Source organism: Notamacropus eugenii, chromosome 2 (genome assembly GCF_028372415.1).
Source record: "Notamacropus eugenii isolate mMacEug1 chromosome 2, mMacEug1.pri_v2, whole genome shotgun sequence".
Lineage (NCBI taxonomy): Eukaryota > Metazoa > Chordata > Mammalia > Diprotodontia > Macropodidae > Notamacropus > Notamacropus eugenii.
The window spans coordinates 340587445-340602226 of NC_092873.1; the positions used below are offsets into that span (position 1 = coordinate 340587445).

General features: G+C 44.4%; 1 protein-coding gene across 11 annotated transcripts in view; it reads left to right on the forward strand.

Annotated features, from left to right (window-relative positions):
* The window catches only part of TMEM104 (transmembrane protein 104), an 82379-nt gene extending 68654 nt beyond the window's left edge, over positions 1–13725 (forward strand). For all 11 annotated transcript variants that reach the window (XM_072645613.1, XM_072645608.1, XM_072645609.1 and 8 more), the window contains one exon: positions 11103–13725. In XM_072645613.1, coding sequence (XP_072501714.1) covers positions 11103–11863 — 761 coding nt within the window. In that variant the 3' untranslated portion in view covers positions 11864–13725. The remainder of the gene's footprint in view (positions 1–11102) is intronic.
* Positions 13726–14782: the final 1057 nt, after the last annotated feature.

A 14782-nucleotide genomic window follows, 5' to 3' on the forward strand; every position in this document is an offset into this window, starting at 1 on the left:
CCTCTGTTTGGCATTCAAAGCCCTTCATAATTTATCTCCTCCCACCCCCACCTTTGCCTTCTTCTTAGACTTTATTCCCCATTATGTACTTTGATCCAGAAACACTGGTCTCCTGGCTGTTCCACAAGTAAGACCCTCCATCTCTCAGCTTCAGGCATTGTCTGGTTGTTCTCCAGACCTGGAACACTCTCCCTTCTCTATTTTGACTATTGACCTCCCTAGCTTTCTTTTTAAGGTCAACTAAAATCTCATCGTCTACAGGAAGCCTTTCCCAACCCCTTATAGTTCCAGTACTTTTCTTCTATTAATTATTCCCTTTTTATCCTATATACATCATCTTTGTATATATTCACTCATCTCCCCCATTAAATTGTGAACTCCTGAGGGCAGGGACTATGTTTTGCCTCTTTTGTGTCCCCAGCTCTGAGCATGATGCCTAGTATATAGTAGCACTTAATTTATATTTATAGATTGACTGCTCCTCAGCAAAAGCCATTACCATTTTAGCTTTAATTGTTCTCTGCATCTCTGACTCCTGTGCTATTGAAATGTGATATCCATGTCCCAGATTCAAGCCATTAGGGTACAAATATTTTTATTCTAAGGTGCCTTGACTTGCCAGTCTGTGAGATATATGTAGACTAAGGAAGATAAGCACAAGACAGTGTGTTTAATATGGTATATTGTATCTGTCAAATGATAACTAACAACTGTGATGTATTAGAGATTGAACTTTCTAATTAGGGACAAATTCAGGTAGTCATATGCCTCTGTAGAGCCAATGTAACCCTTTTAAGATTAGGAACACTAGAGCTCTGGGCCAGGCAGAGTGTTACACAGCTATAATCCCTGCCACTGGAGAGGCTGAGGCTGGTGAATCACTTGCTTGGAAGTTCTGAGCTGCAAGTGGGCTAAAGCCAACTGGATACCCACACTAGGTTTAGCACCAATATGGTGACCCACTGGACGTAGGGGTCAGAGGGGAGGTAGGGGAAGCACCAGGTTGCCTAAGGAGAGGCAGACTGTCCCAGGTTAAAAAGCAGGTCAAATCTTCCTTGCCAATCAGTAGTGGGATCAAGCTCTTCAGTGGCCACTGCACTTCCAGTCTGGGCAAAATAGGGAAACCCAGTCTCAAAAAACAAAACTTCATCAAAAATTACTCCTTATCACTAACTGCACAATTTTTTCCTGAGAAAATTGTCCTCACTTGCCACTATTCTCCTCCCCCAACAAAAACTAGCTTGTTTACTTTCTCAATACACTCCATCTCTCCTTATCTGCTTTTCTGCCTTGTCCTCTCCCCTATTTTTTGACTTAGCTAGCTATGCGGAAAAGGGAAAAGGTAGGTCAGTGCGGCCACCCTTAAAGATAGCTGACAGTACCTGAACTTCTACATTTTCAATCTCTTAGAAGAAGATAAATCTACTAATTGGCCCTACTACTCTTCAGCTGCTGTTTCCCAGTGATTAAAAACTGAGTTGGCTTTGCCAGGGTTAGAATGAAGTAGATAGACCTTTGCCCTCTTTTGTACCATTTGCAATATCCTTTAGGGCATAAAGAAGTTGTAAGATGAGAGAAAATGGGCCAGAACCTATGATTTCATATTTTATCTTGATTGCTGCAGAGACATAGCTCTTTTATCAAGTGCTACTTTCCTGTGTTACTTTTGTAGTTGGAGAGACTGTCAGAGTCCTTGGGGACAAATAATGTAGCTACAGATCAGAGTCCTGGTTCTGAAAAGCTATTTAAAAGAATCTTCTCTTCTGCTTTGGAGGTGAATGGATAGAGCCAGTCTTTTTTCAAAAGTCACAAGGAATAGCAAGCATGGGAAGATAGATTAACTTCAGACTATCTCAGGTCAGTTTAAATTAAAATGATACTAGGTGAAGTGATCATCACAAGCTCAAACCCCGTGATCACTTCAAATGTAAATTGTACTGAAACCAGAGTCTCTTTGGGACTAAGAGACCAGTGGTGTCTTTTGGAAAGTTATCCGTATTTTTGAAAAGGAAACTTGTTCCCATCCAGAAACAGATAATATTTTTGATCCTATGAAGGAAGTTCCACCTGAGTCCCCACAAATCCTGTACAAGTTGACATCCTAGGAGGAATCACTATCAAAAAGACTGGACAAGAAAGTGTTCCTGTAAGAGTAATTTTCCACTTTCATTCAAGTCTCTGATGAGGATCTGTTAGACCTACATGTACCCAAGAAGACAAAATGTTGTGAAACAGGTTGGATTTATATAAGCAAACACAACAGGGGACCAAAGAATGACTAGGGCGTTATAGGACCTTCCTCACTAGTGTCACCTAGCTAAAACTCTAGCCCAGACTGTCAGAACAATGTCTGTATATTTCTGTAGGATTTGTGAAATATAATTAGTCGATATTGGTGGCTAAAGTAACACAGATATAATAACCAGATTCCTCTTCTTGGATAGATAAAAAGAAAAGACCAGAACCTAGAAATCACTTCTTTTCAGGAGCCAGACAAAGTAGTTTTCAGAAGTTTAAAAACTGTTCATTTTTAGTGCATAAGATTGTCTCAGCCAGGGCAGCTCTAGAGTAAAAGGGAGGAAGGAGGAACAGCTAGATCACAGGTCTACTAAAGCCCATGGGTCAAATCCAGCCTCACCTGTTCCCAATTAAGAAAACTAAGAAAGTTTTATTTAAAAATGTAAGAGTCATTCTTAACTCTTGAGACTGTACAAAAATAGGTGAGTGGCTGGATTTGGCCCTTGAGCCGTAGGAGGTTTCCCTAAATCGGTCTCTAATTCATTGAGTTCTGCAGGATGAACCATCTGGTTCAGAACATTGATGAGGGCTGCTCTTTTGTCCAGGAGCCTCTTTCCAGTGATTCTGACCTTGCTGCTCAGTCACCCCTCCCCACCAGCCCCAAGGAAAGGACCTCCATTTCACCATGGCTACTTTAGATGTGCCTTTCCCATATCCATTCCCCTGCTGACTTAGTGTCTGTATTTTGGGGGTCATATTGTTTTCTTTAGGGGGCAAACACGAAATAGAAATTCATCCTGTTTTTAAGAGTAAGGTTGCTTTTGAATTTTCAGTAAGTTCTTTTCTTAGGACATCACTGTAACACTTCTGCCTTTGTAACATTTCCTCCCTCCCCATTCCCAAACCCGCAGTCCCTGATCTTGTGTCTCAGCTTTATTTTCTGTTCATCGAGCTCATGGAAGTACATTTATGAGCACAATGAGTAAATGCATATATTCCCACATGCCCTTTTTAAGGGAAGTGTAGGAGAAAGAAAGCAATAGGATAAAAAAGGAGATACCTTGGACCAATTTTTCTCTTTTCCCTTCTCCCCGTCAAAAGACAGAATTCATCTTACTGTCTGGAGTGCCTTAGCAACCATCCTGATGGCAGGCACACCACCCAACGCTTCATTATCATTAGTCCCTGGCATATTGATTCCCTGTTTGGAGAGGAGAGTGCTGTCATCCTGACAGCCAGCTTGAGGAATGAGCCTCTGTCTTGGATGTGTCAAAACTGTAACAAGGCCACATTGGTTTAACAATAACAACAGCCTAGCATCAGACTTGGAAGTATTCAGCCTTGGCCCGCTCTGGGGCAGGCCGGGTTGGGGCATGGCACTGGACCTTACCCCACCTTAAATACCTTGAAAAGCTGTCAAGAGTCATCCTCTGAGATCAGCAAACCTGAGTAGGATTGCTGTTCAGGAGATGGCCCTGAGATGGATGATTGCAAAGCAGCTGGGATTGTGGAAGGATTGTGGGGGCAAAATTTCAAATGATAATCATTCAGGTTTGTATAGTTGAAGGTGTCTAATGCTCTTTCCTCGTCACTGTGATGTGGGTTATACAAATGTTATCTCCATTTTACAGAGGAGGAAACTGAGGCTTAAAGAAGTTAATACCTTGTTGGGTGCAGAGTTTCATTGTTGTCTTTGTATCCTCTGTGCCTGGTATAATGCCTTGTACTTAGCATGTGTGTGTGTGTTTTAAATTGACTTGCCCAGGATCACACAACTGGTCACTTTCAGAGCTAAGATTTGACCCCAGGTTTCCTGTGTCCAAGGGGTCTCTCCACAAGACCTCTGACTGTCTTCCCTGACTTTGACTTTCCAGAGCTAGGGGACTGTTGAATGGGGACAGCAGAAGCCATACTTGTGTCTTGGCTTTTTGAGAATTATGACTCAGTATATTAGATACCCTTCAAGTATCCTGGGAACTAAGATAGATGGGAAAGCAGAACCTATCACAGGCTTAGCTTGCTTCCATTCTACTCATCATCATTATTTTGCTTCTGACTCCTTCAAATGCCCTGAACTAGGGATAGACAAGGGATGCAGCTGCCAAGGACACAGCAGACAGTGGGACTCCATGAGGGGTGCTTTTTAGTATTACTTTTAAAAATGGGACTTTTTAATGCTGGAAAATTCCTCTCCCTGTGGCATATAGGTATTTATTTTGTGATAAATCACATATATTTTAGTAAAGGCACAGAGCCGCTGGTGGGCAGTTACCCAGGTGGCATGATTTCAAGACCTTGCTTAAGATGCATAAGTGACTAATCTTATCTCCTCAGCAATCCCAAAAGTCCACATTTCTAAGGCCTAGAAGTCTCATACTTTCAGAGAAGCTCTGCTCTATTAGATACTATTCTCAGGTTTTCTCTTTCTTTCTCTTTTCTGCCAGCTGGCAGCCCCCTAGCATGACTGCTTTGAGAGCCCAGAGCATCACTAGGGCCAGTGATGTTTTCCACATTCTAGTCTACCACAAAAACCACCAAAGCACGAAGGGACCTGGAGTCTTTGACTTAAAACAGTGAAGCTCAATACCCTCAGCCTTTGAGTGCCCTGTATGTCATAGAAAAGTAACCAGAGGTAGGAGTTAGAGGACATAGACCTAACAACAGGAACCTGGAGAAAGTACTTGTTCATGGTAGATGGTAAGCCTCTCTACTAAACATTTTCTGTGGCTACCGTACTGCAGAGGAAAATAGGCATTGTCTAAGCGGTGATTCTTATTAAAATTCAAAGCCAACAGTTTTTAAAAAGCAAAATGTCAAAATCTCTAAGAGCTTAAACCTGTGACTTCCTACTGTGTTATAAGAAGGTCAGGAAGGTTGGGATAAGAGTTTAATGGGAAAAGAGTAACCAGTTTTTGGGAAATCTGGCCCTAGCGTAGTAGCGGAGTGAATTTATTAGAACAAGCCAAGCCTTGTTTTAGCTCCTAGCTTTGCTTTGGAAGTTTTTTGGTGAGGCAGGCCACCCTGAAACAAACAAACCCCAAGGCTGCAAGAGAAGGGCAGGAGCCTGACCCTGAGCATGCCATGCTGTCACTGCTCAGAGAAGAAGGAGGGCTATACCTACTTCTCAAAAATAGATGATACTTTCTTGAGGGACAGCTTCTGCTGACATGGAGAGACATAAAGAGGGCTTGCTTCTTCCCATGGGTTTTATCTCTCCAGTAGGAACCAGCACATGACATTTACAAGGCCTCTAGATTCCCCCTTGATTTTCCAATGGTTTGCTCCTGGAAAGTGGGGCACAAGCTAATTATTGAGCTCTGTCAGCCCTCCCTACTGTCCCTCAGAAGGGGAGGATGACTGGAGTCATTTTCCTTTCTTTCACCCCCAAAAGTAAGATCCATATAGCATGTACTAGCCCTCAGACATATTTGGCTTTATGTATAACGCCTATTCTCCTATTTATCTCCTATATCAATTTATCCCATCACGAGGCAACTCACACCTTTAAAAAGGGCAATTAATTAAAAAGTCTAAAATGAGTTTCAAGCAGAGTACAAGTATCTGACCCCTTGTACTCATTGGTGCAGCTTTCTGCTCATTAATCCAGCTCAGTGAACACAGGGTAGAAGAAGCACTGAAGAGGTAATTGCTTTCCAGCCCCAAAATAAGACTTTCTCTCCCTTCAGTTGCAGGGATCCTGCCCTTCCCAGTTCTCCTCCTAGCTGTCCAACCATTCCTCGGTCTCCTTTGCTGGTTCTTCATCCAGGTCTTGCCTGCCAATCATGAGTGTCTCCTGAGGCTCTAGTCTGGGCCCTCTTCTCAAGCTGACCTACGCTGTCTCCTTTGGTGATCTTATCAGCTCCCCTGGGTTCAGTTATGGCCTATGCAGATAATTCCCATATCTGTATATCTAAACCCTAGTTTCCCACATAAGCTGGAGGCTCAAATTACTAACTGCCTCTTGGACATCTTAGATGGGATGTTCCCTCGGTGCCTCAAACTCATGTCCAAAACCAAACTTCTTACCCTTTACCCCAAAACCTCTTCCCAACTTCCCTGTTGCTGTCGGGCACCAGGATGATCCTGGCAGTCGCTCAGGCTCACAGCTTTGCTCTCCTCACTCTCACTCACCCCACATATCAGATCTACAGCCAAGCCTTCACAGCATCTCTCCTATACTCTCCCCTGTAATCCCCATTCTCTTCACTTGCACAATCTCTCCCCTCATCACTTTGGCCTGGACTATTGAAATATTCCTTTAACTGGTCTCCTCCCATTCCAGTCCATCCTCTACTCACCTGCCAAAGTGACTCTTGTGCCCACATCATCCCCTACTCAGCAAGCTCCAGTGACTCCCCCTTACTTTCAGGAGCAAATAGACATTTCTTTGTTTAGCATTTAAAGTCCTTCATAACTTGGCCCTTTGCCACCTTCCCATTCTTTTTACACTCCCTTCCATAAGTGCCCCAGTGCAGATAGATGGGCCTTTTCTGTAGCTGGTTCTCTTCCTATGCCTGAGAGGCACCTTCTCCTCTCTGCTTCCCTGGCCTCTTTCAGAACTCAGATCCTGTCTTTGCAGAAGACCTCACTCAGTCTGCTCCTTCCTCTGGAAAAGCACCTCCAGTTTGCTCTTTGCTCTTCTTGTGTATATCCCATTATTTACAGAGTGTCTCCTTGAAAACCAGGGACTGTTTTTGCCCTTTGGAGATTATTGGTAGTCACAAGCCTTAATACCTGACACCTAGGAGAAACACTTCAGGGCTTGTTGACTGGCTGTTATGTCTAGACATGTCCTTTCACCTCTGTAAGCCTCATTTTCTTCATCTGTGAAATGGGCATGATAGTACTTTGGCTACTGACCTGATAGGGTGGTTGTGAAGAAACCATTTTGTGCACCTGAAAATTTTTATGTTTGTTGTTGTTACAAACCAGCCATATTCAGCTGCCCTTATTTTCCGTCAGTGTCTCACAACTCTACAGAAACTTATTTGAAGCTAAACGTGGAAAGACTCGCAAAATTCATAAGTTCCAAGTGTTTAAAACCAATCCAGAGTTTCACGGCCCATTTTAATGCGGGGTCAGGGAGCCCCATTTATCCCCACATCTCCAGTTTTTGCCAAACTTTTCTAACCTATGATATACCTATGGGCATTGCTGTGGAGTCCTTTTCTCCTCCTTTGTCCATCCAGCCACCTGTGCCATCTGTCCACTCCCACCAGTTTCCATATCCCATGCCCATTGTATCACATAAACACATATGCCAGCTGTCCTCTCCCTTCCATTGTGATTATCCCAACACACTGAGGACATCATTGTACCAGAACGAAGGTGATTAACTCTTTTTTGTGTCATGGATCCCTTTGGCAGTCTATTGAAGACTATAGAGCCCTCCTCAGAATAACATTTTTAAATGCATAGAATATACATAGCCTTATAAAGGAAACTAATTTATATTTTTATGATATAAAATTTTAATAATTTTAACAAATAATTATTTGATTGTCTAAATTAAGATTGTTTATTAATGATTATTTAAATTTTATTTAATTTTTAAAAAAAAATTTTAAAAGCAGAGTTCATAGCCTCCAGGTTACAAAACTTTACATAGTGCACCTTTTAGGACTAAGTAACTTCTCATAGAGCAGGAAGTTTCTCACTTTCTCATAAGGAATTAAACAAAAGGTTAAATTAGAGACAGCTACTTAGGCAGAGAGTCTAGGGGAAGGAAATAGGTCAATTCTTTCCCCTTGACTGAATAGTAACTATAAAGATTTATGTTTTCTTTAGAGCAAGGAGAGAGTTACTGCTCTTCTGGAGCATCAGGAATGAATGGTGGGGGAGAGAAGGGAAAACAAGAAAAACAAGATTCAAGAGAAAGAAAAAGTGTGTGTGTGTGTGTGTGTTTGCCAGCATACGGTGTCTTGCTTTGTCTTCATTTCTCTCTTCTGGCTATGTCAGTGATAGACAAAGTGAGATTGGAAACTTGAGATGCCTTTGATGAAAAGTAATAGAGAAGTAGGTGCCCATCAACTGGGGAAGGGCTAGACAAATTGTGCCACAGGGATGCAGTGGAATAATACTTTGCTGTAAAAAGTGAGGCCAATGGAGGATTCATATATCAACTCACACGAACTGCTAAGTAGATTGAAGGGTACGCAACCAACTACAACAGTGTCCTTGCCTGGACCAGGGAGAGAGATGAAAAAATGCCCCTCCCTCCCTTGGTTGGGATTATGAAGCACTCTTGGCTTCCGTCGTTGTGTGGCGGTTTTCCCACTTACGCTGTTGTAGTTATTGTGTGTGTTGTTTTCTAGGCTTTCTTTCCTTTATTCTGCATTAGTTCATGTAAGTCTCCAAGCTTTCTTGTTCTCATCTTATTCATCATTCCTTCCGGTACAGAAATATTCTATTACATTCACATACTACAATTTGTTTAGCTACTCCCCAGTTGCTGAGCATCTCCTTTGTTCTTTCTTTATTGGAGAGGTGGAGAAGTCTACTTGGTGGATGTGTCAGGCTTGCTGAACTAATTTTTTCTTTTTAAGCCTTTATTATAAGTGAAGGCTTTATTATAAGGTAATGTGAAAGGAGTGGTATATATAAATAATGCCCCAAATATACTTATAAATGAATGAAATATAAAAAACATTCATTTAAAACTTTTTCAACAAAGAATTCAGTCCTCTAATTTTTTTTAAAAATTATAATGGAAGTAATAAGGGAAGCTTCCATGATCCTCTTTGAAAATGTTATCTTGGATTTTTTTGGTTCTTGGAGAGAGCTAACATGGGCAGAAATGAAAGTATGCAGACAGCTGCTGTGGACCAGGCCCATGTGCTTCCTTGGGAGTTAGACTCTTAAGCCTTCTCTATAGGAGCCTCCATGAGCTCTCTGTGGCAGCATGACCAAGATCTGAACGCATTTCCAGCCCGGTTCTCAAGAACAACCTCTGCATTTATTGAAAACTGTCATTGTCATTCTTTTGAGAGTTGTGGCCCATTCAAGTAGTAAAGGAAAGGGGATCATAAGCTGAAAAGCTGAGGGAGCACTGTGATAAAGGATTTTTATCAGTGCCACCAAGAAGATTTCTGGTGAAGGGTGCTCTGAGGGCTCCAAATGATTTTGATGGCAGATGCCAGGAATCTTTTTAGTCAGAAACATAGGACAGCTCTAAAGGGACCCAGTGCTGCTGCTGCATTGAAAATAGCTTCTTCTAGTGGAGATTGGGTTAAGAGATCCAAGACAGGGCTAACTAAATGCAGTCAGCCAACTCTTGGATGAAGATTGAACCCAGCTTGACCTAGGAACAGCAGACGTCCCAGGAATCCCTCCCTTAAGCTTCTCATTTTCCCTGGAGGGTCTGGGAACAAGCCATACTGGCCTTCTCACTATTCTTCATACGCTACTCTCTGTCTCCTCTCTCTGTGTCCTTGCCCCAGCCATCCCAGTACCTGGAGTCTGTCTTTGGTATTTGGTAGCAGTGCCTATCGTCCCAGATCTCTGCACTCTCAGAGCAAGTAGATGAGGTTCAACTGCTTGTGCTCTCAGCTGTCCTTTATGCTTCTCAGTAAGTCTACATCCCCTTGTCCAAACCCCAGGATTGGCCTTTCCCAGTTACATAGTTCTAGATCAATGTGTGACTTGTGCCCTCTGAACTGTTGTGGGCAGGTAGGTGGCACAATGAATAGGGTGTTGGACTTGGAGTTAGCAAAACCTGAATTCAAATCTAGCCCTCAGGCTCATGCAGCTGGGTGACCCTGCACCAGTCACTTAACCTCTTTATGCCTCAGTTTCTTCCTTTGTGAAATGGGGAAAATTGTAGCAACTACCTCACAGGGTTGTTGTGAGGATCAAATGAGATAACGTGGCTTTTAAAGAGCTTTGCAAACCTTGAAGTGCTATGTGAATTCTAGCTGTTATTATTAATTGAAGGACAGTAAACTCTGCTCTCCAGGGACTCTGTCTCAGATAAAATCAAGAAACCCAGGACAAGAGAAAGGAGAATATACACCTTGATTTCTGGTGGTTTCTTGTTAGGCCCACGAAAATATCATGCACTCAAAAAGCTCCTGGATATAGGTAAGCTTGGTAATCCTCTGCTAAAGGTCAGACAGGAAGCCTGTACCCCCTCCTCAGCTGAATTCCCTGCCACCTACTATGAGCCGCAGCCTGCTCTCTCTCCTCTCAGTTCATCCCATCTCTGTGGCACTGACTTTCTCCAAAGAAGAGTGATGCCTCGCCTGCAGGGTCTGGGAACAAGCCATCCTGGCCTTCTCGCTAATCTCTGTTCTCACTACCACTTGAAATCCTTGGTTTCCTTCAGCTTCCACCCAAAGCCTATCCTAGTCCCCATAGCCATGCTGTTAGTGCTCCCCCTTTTTGGTGTGTTTTGTAGATGCCTGTCTATGTGAATATTGCATGTCCCCACCCCACTAAGTGGGCACTTAAATCCTTGTTGAGTTCTTGGTTGAAACAAAGATTCTGTGCCCCAAGTTGATGTCATGTGTCAACCCAGGTGGCCACTCCTGGCTGAGACCCAGCACTTTGGTAGAGTCTCAACTGCATGAATTTTAATCCCACATTTGCCTTTCTTTTCTCTCTGTCTCCCATATTTGGCAGAGTCTGGATGTTGTCTGGGATGTTGTAGAACAGATTCTTGCTCAGGTACAAGTATACAGAATGGTCCCTCAGGTCCCTTCCAGCTCTGAGGTTTCACCCCTCTGTACATGGGAGTTAGTCCAAGCCAAAGACCATGCTCTCTTTTCCCCATGTCCTCCTGCAGTGTGCCGTGATAGGAGCACCATATTAAGTGCTGCACACAGTGAGTGTTCAATCATTATTGACTCATGTCTCTCATTCCCCAGCCTTTGCCATCATGATTATCCTGGCATTGATCCGTATTGGAAATGGGCAAGGAGAAGGGCATCCACCCATAGCAGACTTCTCTGGGATCCGCAACCTGTTTGGAGTGTGCGTCTACTCCTTCATGTGCCAGCATTCTCTGCCGTCCCTCATCACACCCATCTCCTCCAAGAAGCACATCACTCAGCTGGTGCTGCTGGACTACGTGCTGATCCTGGCATTCTACAGCCTCCTTTCCTTCACTGCCATCTTCTGCTTCCACAGTGACAGTCTCATGGACATGTACACCCTCAACTTCACTGGCTGTGATATAGTGCGCCTGGTTGTGATCCGCTTCTTCCTGGGGCTTTTCCCTGTCTTCACCATTAGCACCAATTTCCCCATCATTGCTGTGACTCTGCGCAACAACTGGAAGACGCTTTTCCACCGGGAGGGAGAGATGTACCCATGGGTGGTAGACCGAGTTGTGTTCCCTGTCATCACTCTGGTACCTCCCATCCTTGTGGCCTTCTGTACCCATGACCTGGAGTCTCTGGTGGGGATCACAGGAGCCTATGCTGGCAATGGAATTCAGTACGTCATCCCTGCCTTCCTCGTGTACTACAGCCGGAAAGACACCAAGCTTGTTTTTGGCACTGGTACTGTCAACAAACACAAATCCCCTTTCCGAAGTACCTTCTGGGTGGTTTTTGTACTTGTCTGGGCTTTCTCTTGCTTCCTTTTTGTCACAGCCAACATAATCCTCAGTGAGACGAAGCTTTAACTGTGGGAACGTTTCCCAATACCTGCATCCTTTCTATAGAATTGCAGGCCTTCCTCTGTCCTCCACCTTCATGCCCACTATCCTTCCACCACAGGGCAGACACTGGCATTGCTGGTAATCAAGTGATAGCTATTACAAGGCCCATTACCTTTCTCCACTCCCAAAACCCCACCAGAGATGGACTGCTGAGTCCCCTGCATAGCACCCTGGGTGGAATTTAGAAGCAGTGCTGGCACTGTGACATCTTATTTATATTAGATCCAGTGGGTGCCTCTTTATTCATTCATCCCCACCTGGGTTGTGGGATGACCTAAGTCTTTGTTTCAGGAAATCTGTTGCTAAAGATCTGTTCCTACCTGCTTCTCCTCACCCAGGACATATCTTGCTTCCTGATCTGCTAAGAAACCAATACAGTGAAAGCGCATGTCACTTTTGCCCTAGCACAGTAGGAAGCAAGCAGGGCCTGGAGCTCCAAGGACAAGAAGGAATGATTAGCTGCAGGGTCCCTGGAGCAGAGCTGTGGGCACCCCTGCTGTGGATGCTGAGTAGAGACTAGGCCACTAAAATACTGACCTAATTCTAGAATCAGGTCCAGGGCACCTACCTTGACTGGGGCCTTAGTATTCCCTGAGAGGGAAGATAAAAGGGCCCTTTCATCTTTTCCACATCCCCTGGACTTAAATCTTCTGTTAAGTCCTCAGGGTTAATGAAAAAGGGCAATAAAGAAAAAGGATTCTCTGAATGTTCAATTTGGAGGCGTGCCGGGTGAAGGAGACACTGTACTGTCCTGCAGGCCAAGGATGTTGTGGTGGCACCCCCATGCCAGTGCCCTGAGCTTGTCTTTCTGAAACAAGTTAAGCATGGCATTGGAATGTGCAATAAGTTGGGACCACCTGAAGGACAATCATCTCAGACACACTTGGTGCCTTCTGTCACCTTTCGGTGACTCTTGACATGTCTGGCAGCTCCAAGGAAGACAGCAATGGTCCCGTGGCGGGGTCAAGATTGATTTGGTTCACAACAGGGAGGAGTGAGAGGCAACCAAGCAGCCAGTGGCCAGCCACCTGATGCATCCTTTATCATCTTGCTAATGCTAGGAGAAACTACACCTAGGATAATGGGAGGGAGCCACACTTTCCCTCCACCTACCACCTCCGCCTTTTATAGACAAGAATTCTATGTCATGTACCATCCCTTTGCTGGAGGCCAAGCTATTCTGAAACAAGGCCTGACCAATCCATGTTTCCAGTCCCCTTCTCACTGTTTGCCTCTCTTCTCTACCCATTACATTCGCAACTGTTGCTGCCCTGGCATCTTCACATGGACTATAATGAACTTTTGCGTCAAATGTGCCTTCTCCAGCATCAGGGCCTGGGTCTCTCCTGCAGAGATAGAGGAGGGCCCAGATTATTCTCAAACTATCCCATGTTCTCTGGGTCCCTATGGTCTGGGGTCAAGAGCAGTCAAATGTAGAAAATGGGGTTTTGTTGGGAGGGGGGTGGCTTCTCTCTAAGGTCGGTCCTGATCCCCTCCCTGCACACACCTAATTTCAGTGCCTTGCTCAGCACCTTTTATTTCTCCTCACCTGCATCTCACACATTCCTGTCCTTGAGGATAAAGACTGTGAGCATAGGGTAAGGAAAGGAGAATTGCCTTAAGCATGAAGATGGGGTGTTGGAAGCGAAACCCCCGCCCCTGCTAATAAGGTCTCATGTTACTGAGCCTGGTGGGGTGTTTGGAGAATTAGATTGTCTTAATTGGACATTATCTTCTTACAGTCCATCTTCTTGTGTTTTGTCTCATAGCTCATCACTACAGGTAATTATTTTCCAGCCAAATGAAAAATAAATGCTCCTTTCCCATCTGCCTGTATAGTGACTTCCTATGCCGTCTCTGGCTGCCACTTGAGAGTGGGGTGGGGCAGAAAGAGATCTGTGCTTTTAGTGACAAAAATAATGAGGTGTTGACCCATCCTGCTGTCTGGGCTGTCCTTAAATCTTCCTAGCTGTTTGCTAAAAACTCGATTAAAACATCTGTACTCACTCTTTTCCAATTATATTCCCTCCCAAAGGACAAAGAAAATTAAGCCATCTCACTATTTGGGGCTCCAGAGAAGGTACTGGCAAATTGAGTAATACTGTAAGGCAGGGTCTGATACGTTAAACTACAGAGATATCTCACAGCTGCCATGCAATGTCCTGTTTCATGTCGGTGACTCAGACACCAGCATCTTCAGGTGTGGAAGGGGTTGGTATGCGTGTGACAGATGCTGCAGCTGGGAAGCTGCCCGATATTCAGTTGTCATTTCCTTTCCTTTTGTTCTTCTACAGCAAAAACTGAAACATGAGCACCCACCCCATTTCCTAGGGTACTGTCCCAAGGAGCTCTAGGCTGGTCATTTCCCTATGCCCCTAAGAACCAGAGACCCCTACTGGGATTTTCAGAGGATGCTCTGACTAGGGCTTGGGGGCCAGGGGAGTTGCCGAGGCAGAATGGGATCTCGCTCTATAAAAATACTGTTTTGAATTTGGACCCAACTTCCTGGGACTTCATCAAAATGGAGCGGGCTTTGTCTTATGCCCACCTTCATCCCTGGGACTAAAGTGATCCTGGCATGAGGGATTCATGGATCAGAACAATTATCTCCTCCTCCTGCACTTTTTTTACCCAACCCTGTGAGTTATGAGTTCTTTTTAACAACAATTCCAGGGTAAGAGGGGCAGCTTCAGCCTTATTGGATGGGGCAGATGGTTGGTAACAGACTAGGATAGACACTGCTGAGTGATAGAAGGTGGGCAAAGGGCACCTTGCCAGGCCAACAGCCACACAGCTGTTCTCACAGTATGGAAGCCGAGAGCAGCTTTAGCAACAGGCAAAGACCAAAGTCAGAGTGGAATTGAGGACAGAGTTTCTTCTCCC